The sequence below is a fragment of the Alternaria dauci genome, chromosome 5 (assembly GCF_042100115.1).
Source record: "Alternaria dauci strain A2016 chromosome 5, whole genome shotgun sequence".
Classification (NCBI taxonomy): Eukaryota; Fungi; Ascomycota; class Dothideomycetes; order Pleosporales; family Pleosporaceae; genus Alternaria; species Alternaria dauci.
The window spans coordinates 739634-759940 of record NC_091276.1 but is presented as its reverse complement, the minus strand read 5'-3'; the positions used below and the strand labels follow the sequence as shown (position 1 = coordinate 759940).

Below are 20307 nucleotides of genomic sequence, written 5' to 3'. Positions count from 1 at the left end.
AGATCTCTTTGCTTCCCCGATCTCGTCAAGGATCGCGTACACACCCCTTGATGCTACCAAGAAGCTCGTTGCCGTTAAGTGGTATGCTAAAGGTACATCCCACTACTTCCTTCATAGATTTTTGACATGACATGTTCCGTATAACTGACTGTTACCTTTAGTCAAGTTTTATTCCCAACGCAATGCACCAAAATTCCCTTCTCGTTTACCAACAGCCGACCTCTTGAAGGCTACCCAGTTTCAACCCTCTCACGTGCAAAATCCGCCATCAACTGATAGTCCTGTGCCAGTAACCCACGCGGCATCATCACTAGCCAGAAACAACGCCGCCTTGGCAACATCTTGGGGCGTACCCAGGCCGCCGCCGCCAAACGGCTGTCGCTGCTCTAAATACTTCTTCCGCTCCGCTGCTTCCGGCTTGTACAGCACCGCGGTGAAGGCCGTAGATGTGTACCCAGGACAAAGAGCGTTGACATGGATGCGGTATGGCGCACAGTCTTGTGCAGCGGACTTTGTCAGACCGAGGACTGCGTGTTTCGATGTCGAGTAAGCAGCTGTCGGTATCGTTAGTTACGCTTCTTCTCTTGTTGTTGATGCAACCACCCTCATCCTAGGTCCGATTTCCCCCACCACACGAAACTCAAACACAAATAACCAAGGAAAGAACAATGACGCGACTTACAGAATCCTCTCATGCCTCTCATGCCTAAGGCACTACTCATATTGATGATCCACCCTCTGTCACCACTAGGCCCTGGTTCCTGTCCCACCATCTGCTTGCTCGCATACTTCGTCCCCCAAAAAACACCTTTGACATTCACATCACACGTCTTGTTGAAAGCATCTTCCTCGAAATTCCAAATCGGCCTGGACCCATGTTCGGTCGTTTCCACAACAATACCCGCATTGTTTACCATGATGTCGAGTCTACCATACTCTTTCACTGCGGCTTGGATCAGGGCTTCGACTTCGGTCGACGAGGCGGTGTCGCACTTGACGAAGATGACTTTAGCACCGAGCTCCTTGACGGCTTCGACTGTGGTCAAGGGAGAGGTATCTGTAGCAAACCCTTCGCGGGCGGTTTCGCGGAGGTCGGAGCAGACTAGTGAGGCGCCTTCTGAGGCAAAGGCTAGGGCTATTGCGCGGCCTATGCCGGATGAGGCGCCTGTTATAACAGCAATTTTGTTTTCAAGGCGACCAGGCATTTTGGTTCAGTCGGTGGTGTAGTTGTACACGTTGAGTCCAAGTCGATCAAGGGTGTTCTTTGTCAATTTCTGGTGTAAGTGGGGAGACCCGGGTATTTTATATTGAGAAAACACTCGACGCACGTGGTGGCGGGAGAATTAGTGAAATGCAAAACATGAATGAAATTGGGTAGCAGAACTTGTCCTTGTCTTACCCAGGTAGCCCTCTGACAAACAGCCTCACTTGGTGAGGGGCTAGCTTACGCGGAGAAGGTACATCCTTGGTCCTTGACAAGGGGCCTTGCACATTGACCATGAGCAACGTTCTTCGAATCGGGACTTTTCAGAGGAATGTGAGCCAATCCAAGCACCTGATCGTATCATCTCCGTTCAGCTTGCCCAGTGTCTCCAAGGCGGGAACTTCCCATGCGCGATCGTGCCGTCGTTGCTCATCCGCACGGGGCAGTCGACAGCCCTCGATTACGGTTCGCGTGGAAGTATCGTATGATGGAGGAGAGCGGAATGTGGCGTTTACTATCGATCTGACATGCCTCGTGAAAGGGATACGTCTGCTCTCTATGTACCTGCCTGGCGGAGTCCAAAGGGCGGCGTTTTGTTATACGCGTGTAGGGATGCGTTCATGGTGGGGCTCATGTCGCCGTGGGGCAATGACAGGGTCTAGCCCAGGATGCATGTCACCTAGCCATGGAAAAAATAGGGTTAGCCATAACCTAGCTATATTAGGTAATTTTAATCTTAAAAAAGGTCTATACATATGCTAGTATAGCCTAGTATAGATTATATAATAGGCTAAATATATTTCTAACGTATTCTAAACTATAATAGGCTAAAGCCTAATTAGCTTATTCCTTAACAGTATCTTAGTTACGTACGTAGGGTATATAGTTTATAGTTAATACGTCTAAATAACACTTAAACTAAACCCTAAAACCTTAGACTAAAGGATAATCTAAGCTACTACTAATTAACCTTTAGGATAAGGTAGCCTATAGTTCTCTTCTCTATTAAATATAATAATAGTATACCTGTATAATAGCTCCCTAAGCGTAGCACCTTATATAAACATGTTCTTAATTTTTTTTTTAAGTTCTTTTTTTCTAAATATCTCTATCTAAAATAAAGATTTTTTATATTTTAAGATAGATAATACTAGTATTATCTTTTATATCTTTATTCTTATAAAAGATAATAGATATATATTAGAATAAAGATAAATATATCTAAATATATTCTAAATATATTTAGAATATGTTAGGCGCTAGTCCTAATAAATTTAGCATGGCCGACCCCATTTTTTCTATGGCTGGGTGACATGCTGCCTCGGGTCTAGCCGGCCAGCCTTGCATGTACGTCATACCTAGTGTAGATTTGCTTTGAACAACAGACCATTTTGGTGACATTTTAGCAATTCTGGAGACTCTGGTTCTACGTCAACTATAATCTTGCCTCCTTACACTGAACACAATGACATCGGACAAGAGCAGAGATAAGCCCTTCCCATGGCACCTCGGAGTCTACGATGCACACTGCCACCCAACAGACACCATGTCCAGCATCGAAACCATCCAAAACATGAAGGCACGCATCCTCACCGTAATGGCAACCAGATCCGAAGACCAAGACCTTGTGTTATCGGCAGCAAACAAGCACAGCATCAAATCTCCGGACCCATCTCAATGGACGAAAGAAGAATGCATAGTCCCCTGTTTCGGCTGGCACCCATGGTTCTCATACCAAATGTACATATCCCCCGACCCAGATTCCGGAGCACCCGGAAACAGCGCACTGCAAGACCAAGGTCCCCTCACCGGTCAAACAAAGGTGTCCCACTACCAATCCGTCCTCCAACCCTTCCGCTCCGACCCCAGCGAAGAAGATCTCCAGATATACGCTTCACTGCCAGATCCAACACCCTTCTCCGCCTTCTTAGAGCTTACAAGACAACACCTACAACAATACCCATTCGCGCTAGTAGGTGAAATCGGTCTCGACCGCTCCTTCAGAATCCCAGAGTCCTGGACCGGCAATCCAGATCTATGGTCGAAGCGCAACAACAATCTTACACCAGGTGGACGCGAAGGCCGACGCCTAACGCCCTTCCGATGCAGTCCTGCACATCAAAAGAAGATTTTCAAACTACAGCTAGATCTTGCTGCAGAGATGGGTAGGGCAGTCAGTGTACATGGCGTACAAGCGCATGGTCTGGTTCTAGAGGTACTCAGCGAAACATGGAAGGGCTGTGAAAAACAAGTTTTGAGCAAGCGCGAGAGGAAGAAGAGGGGCCAAGACCACCCTGCTGCTGAAGCCGCGCTGTCTGCTGATGAGACGCGGAATGAGGGTACTGGCGCAGAAGACAGCGGTCCGAAATCCTATCCACCACGTATATGCCTCCATTCCTACTCCGGTTCACCCTCCAACTTTGCGCAATACCTTCGTCCTGAGATTCCGGCCAAGATCTTTGCGTCGTTCAGCACGGCGATTAACTTGTCTGATGCGGCTGATGAGGAAGATACGCCGCAGGCTTTTCAGGATATCATAAAGACTGTTCCAGACGATATGTTGTTGGTGGAGAGTGATTTACATACCGCGGGCGAGGAGATGGATAGAAGGTTGGAGGATATCATACGTAAAATTTGTGAAATTAAAGGATGGAGATTGGAGGAGGGGGTGGCGAAGTTAGGAAAGAACTGGATGGCTTTTGCTCTGGGTGACAGGTGACGAAATCTAGTATGGTAAAAGAAAGAAAGCATCACTCAGAGTATATCAAGTGTTGGACAAACCCATCATATTTTGCCATCGAGACTAGCTATCTTGTGCAATGTAGCAGTCATGTGCATGTCGTATCAAACCAGTCCATATTAACCAGTAGATCTCAGATCATTCCTCCTCAAACCAGTTTGTGTCGATCAACCAATGACTCTCAGATCAGTCCTTCTCAAACCAGTGAATCATCAAGTCATACCATCGTGTCCGACCATCTCAAACCAGTCCATCTATACAATCCTAGCCATGGTACCAGACAACTGCATAGCAGCGAAGACATCTTCGATGAAGCCAGCTTGGGGGCCGGCGTTGTTCTCCTCAATGTACTCGCCGTACTCATCAGTGTACATGGTGACGCGCTTGTGTAGAATGTCGTACTGCCAGTCCCCGTAGTAGACCTCGTTGATGGGAAGATCAGGACGATAGTAGGACAGCTTCTTCAAAGCCTCGGGTCCCTCCCAACCAGGGATGTGCTCGCCTGCGTGGAGGTTGCGTATGACGATGGTCTTCAGGTTAGGGAGTCTCGAGAGCACGATACCTGGGCAAAAGTCAGTTCTTGTTGATCACGGTTGTGCCAGAAGTCCTTCTCAGGAAGTTGACTGCGTTGGAACTTACTAAGCATCTGGCGGTATTTGCCACTGTGACAGAACGGCTTGTTGATGCGGTCCCACTCTTCATGCTTATCATTGACAGACAAGACGATGCGTCGATCAGTGTCACGGATCTTCTGAGCCTCGCTGGGATTGCTTGAGTCCAGGGCTGAGCGATTCGGGTCCCGGTGGGCACTCATCATGTGGATCCATGAGATGTCGTAGCTCAACTCTGGCGTCTTGGGTCCTTCTCCGACCAAAGTGATGGTGCGTACAGTAGCGGGATATGTGCGATCCAAGCCAAGACCGACCAGGAATGAAGACATGCTCGCGAAGGTAGGATAGATGGTAACGTTCTCTGTCACCTTGATCTTCTTGCCGAACTCGAAGCTGACGGCGACGTTGAATCGCATGCTCACTAGGCGCATGCTGTTGAGATCGCGGACATCTAGCTCACTGCCAATCTTACCAATAACCTCATTGGGCAGGAACTTGAAGCACTATGGTCGAATTAAACTTACCAACCTCGGAAATGGAAAGAATGGAAAGAATGGCACAAAAGACAAGAAGAGAAGAAGCAGAAACAAAAAGGAAATAATCGAAATACACTTACGCTGGCAGCGTCGTAAGGCTTGTCACTGAGGGATTCGAAGACCTTGCGAGCAGGCTGGTAGCAAGGATTGAGACCAATGCCTACACATGTCAGCATCGAGTCGAAGTATTGAGAGTCGGACAAGTCTTACTCTTGAGAGTGTATCCGCGGCTTGCAAGGTTTCGAACGATCCGTCCAACGAGTTCTGAGGGCGTTAGTATGATCAAGAGGTTGGCCAAAGTGAATGAGACTCGCTCTCAAGCTTGGCGGTGTTGGCAGCGGCTTTGGCGTCTTCAGCATCGTTGTAGTCCGGCTGGCTCAAGGTGACCGTCTTGCCGGTGTTGACCTCAGTCTTGCCGCTATCGCCGAACAGAGACATGGTGTAAGAGATGATCTTGAAGGACCTGAAGTATCAAGAGAGGGCGTGACTGTCAAGGCAAAGTCTCGACCAAAGGAGATGATTGAGGCAAAGGTAGGTGTTGAGGTAGAGGTGGACGTCGGGGCGAGCCTCTTTATATACGAAAATTTTCCAGCATAAGCTTGGACCCAAGACGCGTCGATAGGACAGATTAGGCAACTTTGTTGACGCAGGTGAACGTGAGTGGTGTTTACCAAATAAGAGACGCGTGGTGAGGACTAGGGTGCGGTGATACTGGCACTCGAGTCGACCGATTAGGCTTCACCGTCACAAGACGACAGACGGGCTAAGGGACTAGGCGAGAACACCAAAGTTACGCCAGACGTATCGGCAGCACTTCGAGTCTGAACATATCTGCCAATCTGCTCGAAAATCGTCGGCATGGACATGAAATGGAGAAGTTGAGACGATGGGTGTAAAGGTTCTTTTGCCAACTGCGACACAACTGTGGCAGGACCGTATTGCGTCGAGGATACCAGGTGCTTTCGAGAGTCTGCCTCGAGCCTGACACTGATCAGTAGCACCCATGAGAACGAAGGGTAGCGACGGGGCAAACGCACACACCACAAGTTCTTAACGAACGTGGCATTGAGGCCAATCAAACAAGCATGTAGACGAGAAGAATACCTCACCATAGACAGCCCAAATGATCCATTACAATTCCATGGCAAGCGAATCCTGTGAATGTAGACCGACCACTGCTCTGAATGTTGCGACTGTAGCATGTGACATGATAAAAGAGAAGCGTGAGAAGAAGCCGCAGTAGAAGACAGCCACCAGAAATCAGCACTAAGAGAAACAGTTCTAACAAATTTTCTGAATAAAGGATGCGCAGCACTGTAAATGTGTCGTTCCGTATCGAGTGATAAAGTTATATCCGAAGCTCTTATCCATGGGTTTGCGTCTGCGTTCAAGAGGACCATCATCAGGACCATTATCAAGCGTGTCGAAAAGATCAGGGGCCCTTGGCTTAGAGTATGATAATTGGATACACCAGCCCACAACTGCTACTGCGACGCAGATGACTGAGATTGAAGACGGAACGTTTAAGGATTGGGAAGAGGGAAGAGTGTTGATAACCAAACATTCGAAGAGATGCCAGGGACAACCCCGCCTTCTTTCCCAATATCGGGCAGGCACAGTGCACACAAAACTATTCTATTGGCTTTACAACTCCTTAGCAACCCCGGGGGACACTTAGTGGTCGAATTCAAAACGGTAGCTATAAGGAAATTAACACGCACATCATGTCCACCGTTACATTAGGATGACAGGATACCATATATTTACTTTGTTCAAATAGATGCTATAGATCGTTGCAGCAATTTACCCTCCAACCTGAACTGCAATCATCCCAATGGTCCGTTGTTGATCTATCAATCCTTCTCAGCACCTTCCTTGTTTTTCTCTGCGTCTGCGTCGAAAAACAAGCTTCGTCTCTTGACGTCTGCCGGTGGTGGACTTTCCGGAGTATCACCGATTGTCGCATCCTTCTCTCGTTTAAAGTCTTCCGCCCTCTGAAGATCTCCCGGTGGAGGCGAGGACACCGGCGTCTTTGCCCCCCATCCTTTTCTCTTCTCACTCGCCCAGGTACCCCAGCTGGAGAAGTAAGCACCTGCGCTTGCCTTTGCGTTCGAGAGATCGGGAGCTTGAGGTGCTTTCCCTAGTCAACTGTTAGTATTGACATCTTCACAGAAGCGGCATGTCTGGCTTACACTTCTTCCCATCGTCGACCGGCCTTCCTTCCTTCTCAGCTTGCAGTCGAGCTTCTTCAGCTCTCTTCCTTTGCGCCTCACGCATGGCTTCCATCTCGGCCCACAAGCGGTTGTACGCAGAGCTGACCTTTTGTTGGCCTACTGCAATCTGTTTGCCCAAGACTTCTCTTGACTTCTCCAGTCGTTCGTCTAGATGCATTTCTGCTACCTGCCTAATCGCCACGCAAATATCAGCACACATACGCCGAGAGATACGACTTGGAAGGTTGGGTTGGAAAGCAGACTAAGGGTGAGGTTTAGTCGGGCTGACGGGGCTGCCAAAAGAAGGAGGGAACGTACTGTGCCAATCGGCGTTGAACGTCTTCCATCGACAGGCCGCCAGAGCAAGGGTGTTTCGGATCGACAATGTCGAAGAGGTGTGAGTCTGTGAACTTGTTCCAGATGCGGAAGTTTTCGGTCTGCATCCAGGCATGTACCCATTCGTTTGAGAATTCGCTTGCAGGATCCCCTTCGACTTCTGTGATCAACTTCTCTTTGTGGGCATTCTTCTCCATGTAGATTTTGTATTTCACCGAGCTGAGCATGGCGAGGAGGTACTCTTCAAATTGCATACGGATAAACTCTTCGCTGCCGGCGTATCCGTGGTCCTTTGGCCGTGCTGGGTCATTCTCATCCCAAGTATCGTTGATTGTTTGTGTCAAGAAGTCAATCCATCTCCGGTCCGGTGTCGACAGAACCGATGCATTTCGCAGCGCGGCCGAGGTAATGTTTACGGTATGATCGTCGAGGTTGATGAGGATATCGCTGTATCGGTCTCTCTGCTGAAGTAGCAGGGAGTTTGTGGAGCCGACGATGTAGGATTTTGTGTCTTGGTCTGCGAGTATGTCGAGTTGCTGAAGTGGTGTGTATGGTCCGAATAGAGAGCCTGTACCGAATAGCTGCAACGGGAGGCCCATGTATGCTAGTACTGAGTCTCGTTAGTATGTTTGATCGTAGCGATGAGGGCAAGGACAGACTGACAGGAAGCGCGCTCAGAGGTCTTAAGTGAAGTGGGCATGACACACTTCTCCTCACAGGAATTGAACTTGGGATCGGCAGCGTCTTGTAGGTGGCGTATCAGGCCGGGTATCAGTGAAATAAGAGCAAACTGCATCATGCATAGTCGTTCGCAATGGGAGCCGAAGAAGAGAACCTGTGATTATGAGACAATGTGTGTGACGGCGACTGGATATGCCAGCGCGGACAGATCAAGACGTACCTTTGGCTGAAGTAATGCGCATTTGAACAGAACCAGAGTCTGCCATTTGAATTCGTGTATGAATTCGCGGAGGGAGATGCCGAAATAGTGATCTTGCTGCCCCTCCTGGTTTTTGAGCAGCTGTGGAAGACTTTCTGTGAAGCGCTCTAATATCTCAATATCCGTAAAGTCTCTACGCATATGTCAGCGTCACGTTGTAATCCAAAATACATCATCAGGGCCCAATCTACCTTTGGTTGAACCACAACTGTGTGACAACACCTAGTTGCGCCTTGATAGCCCCAAAATGTTGCGGACTGTCGCTGATGACAACGACAGCCTTCTGCACCGTGCTCCTGGTAACCTCAGCCGGCCGATCGATAAGCTTGCTCGCGTCGAGTTGTCGCGTACACGATATACCGAAGAGCGATGTTGCGGGTTCGGTCGAGGTTTGGGCGCGGCGGAGGGTGAAGTAGGAATAGTCTTCGGCAGAGGCATGCGCGCCGTCGCTCAAGGCCATGAATGGCAGCAACGACCAGTCATTGTCCGCTGCTGGGTCGGTTCCTTCTTCTGCGCCTAGCCATGTTTCCACTTCGGGGCCCCTGCATGTGCGTGTTAGCCATTATTCCACACTTGCACGGCTATTCCAGCGGTCGCAAGCCACGCAGCATCGCCTGGCCGGTCTCGTTCTGTGGTCGCAACTCTACTTGCAAGGAGAAGCTTACCGCGCATGGTGGAAGTCAACGACGCAGACAAGCGGATTGAGGGTCGCCATTATGGTGCGATGTAGATGCTATCGCATAGCACTCGAGAAATATAGGGAGAAGGGTCGTAGGGCCATAGGGACCAGGCTCGCGTCCTTGAATCAATGCGGACGCGCTCAGAGCGGTGACGAAACAGCAGTCCCTCAGTCAGCCCTACGGTACAGCGCTAGTCCCAAGCCTCGGCGATCTCCACCCGTTCCCAAGTTAGTGATCACGCCCGACATGTTACAGACACCAGTGCCAGGGTACTGCACATCATGCATACCCAGTCTTGGTGTCGAGGCTTGTTGTCTGTTGCCTTTTGCTAGCAAATTGCGCCATGGATTGGAGCGCACAAAAACAGTCACCTGCTCATCCTGTGCAAAGCGACGAACAACGTTGTATTTGACAATGTGATTTCACTTTCCTACCTAGGTCGACCAAAGCATTCACTTCCATCATGAACATTCCTTTCGTGTACCCGCAATGGTCATGCCAATGACAATAACAAATCCATGCCCCATCTACTGCACATCTTCATGTCACGTATAGGTCCACTAGACGAGACCCCGGGAATCATTACCAACAGCCAACTCCGCTTACGCCAGGCACATGATACGTCAAGCCTCGGCAACTGCATGATTCGTTGTCTTGGAGACTGCAAATGGTTGTAGCTCGAGATTGGTACACTTTGTGTGTAGTTAGCTGCCGTTGTTCTCTTGCTCCTGTGCCGCCGCATCAACATTGTGGTAGTCCAGAATCTCAGAGTACCTGTAGTCTGTTAGTTTGTGTATGCGAGATTTTTATTTCTGCCAAACATACATCATAATTTTCCATGTGTCAACAGGCAGGTCTGCGTCGTTGAACGACCAGTCAAACTTTTCCTCCGCAATCGGCTCATCAGTGGGATCGTGGTATGGGGCGAGGTATGGGTGAGCGAGAGCCTGCTCCGCTCGTACGCGCTTCTTGGGGTCGAAGACCAGCATATTCTCTAGGAGATCGACGGCCTGGGGCTCGGCGTTCTTGAACTTGTTGGCCAAGGGTTGTCGCTCGCGCTTGGGAAGCGACTGGACGAATCGCAGTGTCTGGCAAAATTAGCGACTTGTTTGGGAGTCTGCGTCGGCCTACTCACGTTCTCACTGCAGATGGTCTGGATAACATCATCTGGAGGGGTTCCGAGCAGTTCTGTAATAATGGAGAACTGGTTCACATGGTCCTTTCCAGGAAAGAGCGGCTTGCCCTCAAGCATTTCGGCGAAAATGCATCCTGCACTCCAGATATCAACCTCAACATCGTACTTTTGCCATGTGAGCATAATCTCCGGGGCTCGGTAGTATCGGGTAGAGACGTAACCCGTCATCTGGGGATCCTGTATACGGGCGAGACCGAAGTCGCAAATCTTGAGATCGCAGTTCTCGTTTACGAGGATGTTGCTGGGCTTCAAGTCGCGATGCACGACACCAGCCGAGTGGACGTATTTCAGACCACGCTTTTGCGGTCAGCACATTTTGTTGCATATCTGGAGGGTTTGCCACACACCAAAATCTGGTAGAGAAAGTATTGGATGAACTGCTTCTCCAGCGGTCTGGAGGTGAGCAGGCGGTGAAGATCGGTTCCGAGGAGCTCGGTGACGAAGTAGCTGGGCGAATTAGTATTTACTGGGGTCGGCGGTCATGTGGCTGCCTACATGTCCTCGAGGGGAGAGATGAAGATGTCGCTCAGGCTGATGATCTGGTTTGGTGTTAGAATTCTGGCTGCAGAACAGCAGTAGCATTGCCCACATTCTCGTGTCGAAGATGCTTCAGCAGCTTCAACTCTCGGTATGTCCGCTTTGACAGGACCGGGGTGCTGAACGGCTTCATGATCTTCTTGATAGCCACGGCCTGGCTAGTAAGCTGGTCCTTGGCTGAACTGTGGCCGAGTCAATATTCAATTCGTGTCGAGCGTTGCGGGAGCCGTACCAGACGAGACCAAAAGCGCCCATGCCCACAGGCTGCAGGTCGGTGTACCTTGTCGGTGTCAGTTATGCCAGAAGACGCAATGTGGGGTATGTCAATCCGCACCTGCTGGTAATCTCGAAAGTGGTGCCGAAAATCTGGGCGCGTACGAATTCCGCCATGGTGACTGTTGGTAGCTCTGGTGCTGCGACAGGCGCGAGAAGCGGTCTTGGGCGAAAATTGGGGTTGTTGTGGTGGTGGTGGAAGAGGGCGAGTAGGACGTCGTGGGGTATTCCGCGGATACGTCAGGGCTCTCTAGTAGCACGTTGACGCTGCGAGATCAGGGCAGGTTTGATTGGGCTCGGTGGGTAGGTCCGGCAATCAAGGGCTTGCGCGACACGGCTCCGAAGAATCTTTCTTGCGCCTTCAGAGTTTGCACTAGGGGTATGTCGCAAACGTCGACGGCTGGGCTCGTTGGGGTGCTTTGGTTGCCGCTTTCAATGTTCAGCGTTGGCAGTAAGCGGGTCGGCGAGAAGGCAATCGAGGCACCGACGGGATGACCTGCGCTATGGGCTACACAAGGATGAGGGCTCGAGGACGTGGCGAGGATGCAGAGCAGATCGGGGCGGAAAGGAAGAGGTAAAGGTAAGAAGACAATCGAGGGGCAGGCACCAAATGCGATGGAGGGACGCATGCACATGGCCCGGGCACGGAAGTGTCGCTCACACAGGTTTCGGCCTGCTCTGGTGACGTCACGATGGATTTTGAAATTTCCATTACAGCCCGTGCATCCCCTCGAGCGCAGGCATTTCCTGCGCTTTTGCTAGCGCTGCAAAAGACTGACCGTCGCAGGCAATGTGTCCAGTCCTGTCAGTGTACCCCACAGCGACCGCGACGCTCTTGCCGCATTCACTCGCGACCTTCCCCTCTATTCACGTGTCTGGCCCGTGCACACCACTCGCCCACCCCGAATGGTGACTCTGCAGCTGGCATGCAGCCGCCCTTGCTCTTTTGACGACCAATATGTCTGGCCAGCTTGACTTGCCTTGATTGTACAACCCGGACTAGCCCTTCCTTGTGTCGACATGCTCGGCTCTGCTGACGGCACGAATACACCTGCAATGTTGACGTATGGAGAAGGTATACCTAGAACACATACGCATGCCTTTGATATATAACCTCCAGTAGCCCGTCATCTCACCCGCGAGGTCCGCTCCCTTGGTGTCCTGACTCCCCATGACCCTAACCCCCCACCAGTGGACACAAAAGTCTCATCGTCCCCATGCTCAGTGGCAAGCAGACCAGCGATGCATGGCCGGTACCTGACTTCAAGGGCCGATTACCAGCCCTCGTGGCATCCCGGACGTGACGTTGCGTAATGCTTCGTTTGCGGCTCGCTCCGAAAGCGTGTCAATGATATGCTGCGGCTATGACGGAACATGGTAGCGCTCTGAAACATGCACGCGATTGCTTGCTGACATGTGGCCCTGTCAACTCTGTCTGCTGTAGCCCACCCGAGTGCATGTCTTGATAATGCACGACATCGACCAAAACATGTCCGCAGTCGCCAAAGGTGGGGGGGACCCGGGCTCGACAGACAGATGTATGTGGTCAGCACCCAGCTAGCCTCGTTTGCCGCTAGCCAGTATTGATGGAGAAGCAGGGCAGGGCAGTCTGGCGAGAGGGTCGCATTCAACTTCAGTCAGGGGACCCAGCAAAGAGGCCATTGTAAAAGGGCCAGACTCAAATTAGCAGCGCTCTAGATTGGAGAGGGCAGCCCCGCGAACATGGCTAACTGGAAGGCGCCGTTGCACGTCAGTCGCTGGCTGGGCGACGAGGTAAAGTCTATCACGGAGGCGTTCCAGATTGAGACTTGGGGGCTGAGCCATTCAGTTCCTCGGGGTGGCCTCGTGAAGCCAACACAGAGCAGAGGTTGCGTTACTTGCAGCCAGCGGGTCCTGTATATAGAAGTCTGGAGGCACAGCTGCAGCGCGTGGTGCAGGGGCCGGTGTATCAAGGGGCCGTCGCAGTGGACTGTAGTGGGTGGTGGAAAGGAGCGGGTGGTAAGCCGAGATGGACGGATGCCTTCTCGGATATGGCAGCCACGGCGTGGTAAATGGCCTCGAGCGTGGTTGGGGGCACCAACAATCTCTCCCACTGCATTGCATGGCATCGCCTCGCATCTCCACTGCCAGTGTCCGCCAGCACTCTGCCCTCCAGCGCTCGCTTCAGCGCGCCCTGTTCCGCAGCTTGGCTCGTGCCATTTACCCTGATCGCTGCTGCTCTAGCATCTCCGATTGAATGAGGCTTAGCAGCATCGCGCCTGCCATCATCGTCTTGGTCGCCCTCTTGCCGTCCACGCCTCGCACTGGGAGCAGACGAGCAGCAGCAGCCAGCGCATCTGCCCGACGCATCCAGTCCCAATCCACCTGCAAACGACGCCCCCCGTGTGCCCACGCCGACGCCGGGCAGAGTGGTGATTGCAGTTGCAGTGCGCCTTGTCCAGATCCCGCGCCTTCCTCGTCAAGTTTACTGGGGAAGGCACCTCCGCACGAGCCACAGGCAGCCCTGGAGTGTCGGATCTAGCTCACCAAGACGACCCTACCGTCGATACAACAACACCACACCGTCGCATACCAAACCCCCGTCGGTCCCTGTGCCCCAGCCCGACCCCGCTCCCATCGCTGCTGCCCTCCGCGCTGGCACTCGTCGCCGCCGCGCCCGCCCACGCTGCGAGGCCCCCTTTGATTGACGGGAGCTGCGTGTCGGATTAAGCCGACGGAAGCGTCACCACAGCTCCAGCTCCAGCAGCAACGCGCCAGCCGTCACGCCGCCATCCGGACCACACGCTCTGTCGCATCGCCGCCTGCCCTCGACGACGACGCTTCTGCCACGCGCTGAGCCTAGTGCTCCACCATTATCCCGCGCCCGACTCCCTCCCAGCGCCCGCGGCCGCGAGCCGCACCACACGCCGGCACCATGGGCATCTGCATGAGCACCAACAACGACGATGTCGAGCAGAAGAAGCGCAGCCAGGCCATTGACCGCAAGCTCGAGGAGGACTCGCGACGGTTACGGCGGGAATGCAAGATCCTGCTGCTGGGTGAGTAGCTTCCAGCCCGGCTGCCGCTGCCGCTGCCTTTGCTAACACGCCCTGCAGGCTCCGGAGAGAGCGGCAAGTCGACCATAGTCAAGCAGATGAAGATCATACATCAGAACGGCTACACGCAGGACGAGCTCGCCATGTACCGCCTGACCATATACAAAAATGTCATCGACTGCGCAAAAGCCCTCATTGGCGCCATGCGACAGTTTGACGTGGTCCCCGAGAAGCCTGGCAATGCCGAGCTCTGCGACTACCTGCTCGACTACACAGTCGACCCCGATCCCGAGAAGCCCCTCGATGTACGGGTCGGCCAAGCCATCACATCCATGTGGAGCGATCCATGTGTCGGCAAGGTCTTGGAGCACTCGAGCGAGTTCTACCTGATGGACTCCGCCCCATAGTAGGTTTGCGCATCCCTCTCCATCAGCCCCACTGACCTCTTTAGCTTTTTCGACGAGGTAGAGCGAATATCCGACCCAAACTATGTCCCCATCGAATCCGACGTCCTACGAGCGCGTACCAAAACGACCGGTATCTACGAGACAAGATTCACAATGGGCCAGCTCAGCATACAGTACATGCGCCCCCTTCAAACCGTGTTTGGGTGCTCAGGCTAACATGAAACAGCATGTTTGACGTAGGGGGCCAACGGAGTGAGCGCAAGAAATGGATACACTGTTTCGAAAACGTCACATCAATCATCTTCTGCGTGGCATTGAGCGAATACGATCAAGTGCTGTTGGAAGAAAGCTCACAAGTAGGTAATCAAGTCGAGTATTTTTGGCCATGACTGACTCGCGCCCCTAGAACCGGATGATGGAAAGCTTAGTGCTCTTCGACTCGGTGGTCAACAGCCGGTGGTTCATGAGAACGAGCATCATCCTGTTCCTCAACAAGGTCGACTTGTTCAAGGCCAAACTTGCACGATCGCCACTCGGCAATTACTTTCCAGATTACTCTGGTGGCAATGATGTCAACCGCGCCGCCAAATATCTGTTGTGGAGGTTCAACCAGGTCAACCGCGCTCACTTGAACTTATACCCACAGTAAAACAATCCCCCTCCTCGAGCCAACTCACGCATGCTGACCTCACTAGTCTCACACAAGCCACCGATACGTCCAACATCCGACTCGTCTTCGCCGCCGTCAAGGAAACAATACTGCAAAACGCGCTAAAAGACTCTGGCATACTATGATCGTCCACACAACACCCGCACCAATACATAACGGCCAGGCATACGACCTATGAGTGCTGCGACATGCTCAGCTTCCTTTCCGCCATACCCATACACTTACATAATACACGAGCCCTTTACGATCATTACTCCCGATCGTGCCACTCATGATGCACATCCTCGGTCACGAAACGGGAACTTTGGGAGATATCATTGCCTCTAGCTATCCATACAAAGAGCGCAGCTTGGTGTTTTTGGCGTTTAAAGATTCCCTGGGAATTCCTCCTTTTCTTCTTGTCTTGGATAATGGGAACGTCTTCACCACAACATTTTTTTCTCCCCTTTGGGGGCTCAGTCGGATTTTCCCATCGATTGCTAAACTTTGGTTGCCCTTTGTCTCCCAACCTCGCTTCTCCCGTTTCCTGGTTTATCTTCCATGGACTACTGAGAGAGAGCCAAAGAGGAAAAAGTTGAGTGCACAACCATTCCAAAACCTTTTCTATGTAGCCTGGGGTTTCGCCCGCCAAGGAGAGAACTTGTATGCTATATAGTCTCTCCTTTACGATATGTCTTTTTTATTTGTGTCTTGTTCATCGACTTCATTTCCGCGACACGGTCACACAACGAGGAGGAACTCTCTAGTTTATCAAACTACTACCACGACCTTTTGCGACGGTTTTTCATGGCCTCGAAGCGTTCGCGCAGATATAATGTACGCCACCATTTTGGAATATCAGTATATCATATTGACTTGCATGTATAACTATTTAATTTTGGTATGTAGCTAGACCCTTATTCTGCATGAACAGATGGCTGCTGTGCAAGATTGGACCACGTACATTCTTCACGTGAAACCCTTGCTTCATCCATTCCACATCCCTTTCCAACACTCGAGTCGAGAGATCACGGACTCCGAACCCGGAAAACGATATCATCGTGGCTGTGCCACTGTCATTCCGTCCTTGGTTGCATGCACCCTGTTCGTCCAATCTAATCAATAGCGCCGCCACGCCGCAACATCCGCAACCGCGCGTCCTTGGTCTTGCACATTTGCGCATATGCGCAAGACGGCGACAAAAGCACCGAGTGGGCGGAGAAACTCGTAGAATGTTGTAGTATGGATATAGAAACGTGTATTGACGAGAGGACACGGCACGTCACTTATCGTGTCCCACTACGCTGGGACGTGAGGAGACGGGATATGCAAGGAATACGGTGGGTTTTCTTGTCGCTTGGTCGTCGGCATTGGATGTAGCGACAAGAAGATGATCATTTGCTCTATGACGTGGAAACCTCGGTGCTGACACAACCATGTAAGATTTGAACATCTGCCATAGAAAAGGGGGCTGAGAAGCGGGTACTGCAAGTGTGGCCATGAGGCGTGGTGTTTCAAGTTTTGGGAGTCTGCATGTTTCACGTAATGAGGATTGTTTTGTCTCTCAGCTTAGCGGTCCACGTTCTTCTCTTGTTGATTGGGCAACAATAAGCGCTCCAAGTAGACTTAAAGTTCCATGTCACCGAATCCCTATGGGCATGCACAAAGTAAGTTTGCGGGGGCGGGGGCGGAGGAGCGGGGAGAACACAAAGTGCCGGAAACTCTGTGATGCACCTAACAAGGTTGCTTGCTTAAGGAAAATAGAAGAGAAAGTAAGTTTGGGTGGGGAAGGTATCTCGCAGTAAGAAATACCTCGAGAAGAGTGGACAAAGACTACCGTCGCTCTTATGCGATATGAGGAGCGTACGTTCAGCCGTCAAGGTAGACAACAGAAGTTATGACTTCACTCACTAAACAAAGAGTAGGCCAGGGCAAGTGTGATGCTTAATCAAATTTGATTTCATAGTATCTGAGTCCGTCTTACCACCGCCTGTTTCCAGCTGGTCGACCCCTCAAGTAAACGCCTGCCCATGCCTGCCCAGCTCACCAATACCTAATGGCCGTGAGGGTTCTTTTGTGGTATATCGAATTTTGTATGAAAAGAAGAAAGAGAGGAAAAAAAGGTATCGTGACATCGTTAACGCCTGATTCCACCCGCTATCCCATGACGCCGCTGGCTTGCTCTCAAAGGCGTATAGTGTTTCGTCCCCCGCAACTTAGTACTTGTTGGACAGGAAAGTGTGCCTCTCGAAGCTCATGCGCCTCTGTCGCTCTGCGTTGCTCATCTCCGAAGAAGTGCTCGGTGGAAGCGCGTGCTTTGCATTAACCGCCAGAGGAGCGAAAATCTTCGGGCCAAGGATCGGCGAATCGGTAGCCTTGGTGGCGGGAGAAGATGGCGCGCTGATAGTGCTAGCCTCTGAGGGCGGGGCTGCGACACTGGTGATGCTTGAGACTGAGGAAATAGACTCGTGGCGCGTGGGTCGGTTGGATAGAAACCCGTGAGCAGGCACGACGGGCTCGGTGGGAGACTGAACACCGGAACCGGACTGCTTCTTGACGGGAGTGTTGACAGTGAGAAAGTTCTTTGGGAACGGGATGTGGTAGGTTGAGCTAGTGGAAGACATTGCGCCAGATTGGATGTTGGGTGTTGGTATGTGGTTGGTGGAGTGTTGGTTGGAGGTAAGGATAATGGTCAGAGGAAGTTGTCTTGGTAGAGGTAATGTTGGATTTGTGGAGGACGAGGAGCGGCAGTCGGCACTTCTTATATGTGTCCGGAAGATCAGTTATAATTGTGAAAGTATTCAACTTCGGTGTTGTGCGTGGGTACCACGGATAGCGTCGCCAAGCAAGTTCCGCCGGGGCTCGCGTGTGTCAAGTGACCTCTGTAACTGGCTGGGGCGTTTTGATGATCTACCAAAAGTAAGGTCCGACGCGCTTAAGTCTCCGGTCAATCTGCTTAGTGCGTAATTTGAGCGTGGACAGCTCCGCTTAGCATGAAAGAGCTGGGTCTAAAATCAATATGAAGCTTAGGGTTGCAGCGCGGGATGTCACAGATGCTTCCGCACGCTGTGTCTTGGCCGTGGAGCTGTTATTGACCCTGGCGATCGTGGGTCCGGTGCGCTAAGGATGCTCCGCTCTAGATGGCGCAGTTCGTCCGCTGATTGATGAGACTGTAGGTGCACTTGTTTCGCGTGCGTAAGCCTCTGTATGATCGACCTGGTTTGAGGCTGGCTGTGGGTTCAAATGTACTTGGCACGTTCTTGTCCGCCACTAATGGTGCGCTGCTCGTGGATTTGGGGGTGTCTGTGTGTTTTGGTTTTGGGAACGACAAGACAGGACAAGTTCGCTTGGCGGCCTCAATACTTTCGACCTCTTTGGCGACTTTCAAGGTATCCTGGCACAAGGGCAAGGTGTCTGACGCGGCAGAGTGGAGAATTCAACGATTCGTAGCGGAAGGAGAAACAGATACTATAGACCAAACTGATTACTCCTGGACTTAAGAAGGGGAAGGTGTAGCTTTTCGGCTTGACATGGCGCCTCGGTCCAAGGGCACTCAGCGGGCTAACCAAGTCGATTAGGAATAAGTAATCCGAGATAGAAGCGACGCGAAGAAGCGCATGAAGCAAGCTCAACCTCTAAGAGACGTGCATAGCTGTTAGAAAACTGGGATACGAAATCTCAGCATGCATACCCGCTCTTTGCAGGCTTGAAGAGCCCATGCGGGTCCTCACCAGTCGGTGCGCCAGCGCTAGATGCTGAGATGAGTGGACCGAAGTTAGCAGAACCCACCACGTTGGTGTAGCTAGAATGCCCTGTGGTTAGATCTCGTGGGATGTTTCTGGCTGCATAGAGTAAGAGGATGACACCGCCCCTACACGTCGCAGGAAAAACCTCGCGCCATAGGCCAAGTCTTTTGCTCATGCTGAGTACACATTTGACCTTGCATAACGCGGCCACGCTCAACGAACGCCAATTTCTGCCATGTGGTACTGATTTGTTTTTCGATCAACGTTCCTGGGGAATCTAGCCGGTCGTGACGAGCGTGCTTTGCATCATGCGGGGGTGTACAGGCCGCAGGCGGATCCGCGCCCCCCTGTGTGTGTGTGTTTAGTGAGGGTAAGCCGAAGATAGCCTGGATGCATAGGGACGAAGGAGTCGTCGCAGGCGCCATGGTGTGAAGGAGGAAAGATGCGCGGGCAGCTGGCGGAGCTCGAGGTCGAAAATCTTCCGAAGCCTCCTTCCATCTCAGGTGACACTACCTTATCTCCGTTCGTCCCTAGTAAGCGACGACGCATCGAGGCGAGCACCGCGAGTTATTCCATGTTTGCCTATAACACCACCACGCCTCCAGCGCTCAGGCCTTTTCGATTACATTATGACGTATATACACGATTCAGGCTGACGATAACATAACCACGCGTCCTGTATTCGACCACTGCTTGCGTGTCCTGCTCTCCGTTAAATCCACCGGCTTTGTGCCGAGACATGCAGCGTCCGTCGTTGCGTGGTGTGCAGCATTTTCCACAACTCACAATGATCTTCAATGGGCAAGGAACTACGGTGTAACAGCTGGCATCGTTACTGGGTGAAACACATTTCACGTCCAGCCTAGGAGTCTAACGGCAGCGTTATCTTTGGTCTTTGATGTCATGCAGCGGAAGCCAACCGGAGTCCAACGGCAGGCACCATGTTAGAAACGCTGTCGCGCATGTGCGCCAGCAGTCATCCAAGTTGTTCTTAATGCAGCCACTGCTGGGAGGATTGAGTAGGATCAGCCTATATGAGGTTGCCATTGGACGTTGACAAACAAGGCCATGGCAAGATCGGCCAGACATGCGCACGAAACTCCAACAAACCATGAAGACATATTCAGTAGATTATTGTTCAGAAGCTCCATCTAGAAGAACTACATGCAGCTGCCACATGTGCAACACCGAGACCCATTCTACGA

The 20307-nt window shown here is 51.8% G+C and overlaps 6 protein-coding genes across 6 annotated transcripts; 2 read left to right on the top strand and 4 right to left on the bottom strand.

Moving 5' to 3' along the window:
• Positions 1 to 249: 249 nt before the first annotated feature.
• Positions 250 to 1205, bottom strand: ACET3X_005775 (uncharacterized protein; the record flags this gene model as incomplete). Its single annotated transcript, XM_069451914.1, has 2 exons — positions 250 to 554; positions 683 to 1205. 2 exons carry the CDS (start codon positions 1203 to 1205, stop codon positions 250 to 252), a joined length of 828 nt encoding a protein of 275 aa, XP_069306135.1.
• Positions 1206 to 2575: 1370 nt separating this feature from the next.
• ACET3X_005774 (uncharacterized protein) lies at positions 2576 to 4012 on the top strand. Its single transcript, XM_069451913.1, has one exon. It carries the CDS (start codon positions 2670 to 2672, stop codon positions 3921 to 3923), a length of 1254 nt encoding a protein of 417 aa, XP_069306134.1. The 5' UTR covers positions 2576 to 2669; the 3' UTR covers positions 3924 to 4012.
• Positions 4013 to 4198: 186 nt separating this feature from the next.
• Positions 4199 to 5450, bottom strand: ACET3X_005773 (uncharacterized protein; the record flags this gene model as incomplete). Its single annotated transcript, XM_069451912.1, has 5 exons — positions 4199 to 4506; positions 4584 to 5058; positions 5172 to 5251; positions 5302 to 5355; positions 5402 to 5450. 5 exons carry the CDS (start codon positions 5448 to 5450, stop codon positions 4199 to 4201), a joined length of 966 nt encoding a protein of 321 aa, XP_069306133.1.
• Positions 5451 to 6836: 1386 nt separating this feature from the next.
• Positions 6837 to 9427, bottom strand: ACET3X_005772 (uncharacterized protein). Its single transcript, XM_069451911.1, has 7 exons — positions 9246 to 9427; positions 8772 to 9122; positions 8542 to 8713; positions 8304 to 8475; positions 7623 to 8250; positions 7284 to 7495; positions 6837 to 7231 (listed from the first exon to the last, which is right to left on the bottom strand). The coding sequence occupies exons 1-7, from the start codon at positions 9293 to 9295 to the stop codon at positions 6945 to 6947; spliced, it is 1872 nt and encodes a 623-aa protein (XP_069306132.1). The 5' UTR covers positions 9296 to 9427; the 3' UTR covers positions 6837 to 6944.
• A 207-nt stretch (positions 9428 to 9634) lies between these two features.
• Positions 9635 to 11826, bottom strand: ACET3X_005771 (uncharacterized protein). The gene is made up of 8 exons (XM_069451910.1): positions 11327 to 11826; positions 11225 to 11272; positions 11045 to 11174; positions 10951 to 10994; positions 10803 to 10902; positions 10396 to 10752; positions 10086 to 10348; positions 9635 to 10034 (listed from the first exon to the last, which is right to left on the bottom strand). The coding sequence occupies exons 1-8, from the start codon at positions 11380 to 11382 to the stop codon at positions 9965 to 9967; spliced, it is 1068 nt and encodes a 355-aa protein (XP_069306131.1). The 5' UTR covers positions 11383 to 11826; the 3' UTR covers positions 9635 to 9964.
• Positions 11827 to 13371: 1545 nt separating this feature from the next.
• Positions 13372 to 16272, top strand: ACET3X_005770 (uncharacterized protein). Its single transcript, XM_069451909.1, has 6 exons — positions 13372 to 14303; positions 14361 to 14706; positions 14752 to 14880; positions 14934 to 15063; positions 15114 to 15352; positions 15403 to 16272. The coding sequence occupies exons 1-6, from the start codon at positions 14180 to 14182 to the stop codon at positions 15500 to 15502; spliced, it is 1068 nt and encodes a 355-aa protein (XP_069306130.1). The 5' UTR covers positions 13372 to 14179; the 3' UTR covers positions 15503 to 16272.
• Positions 16273 to 20307: the final 4035 nt, after the last annotated feature.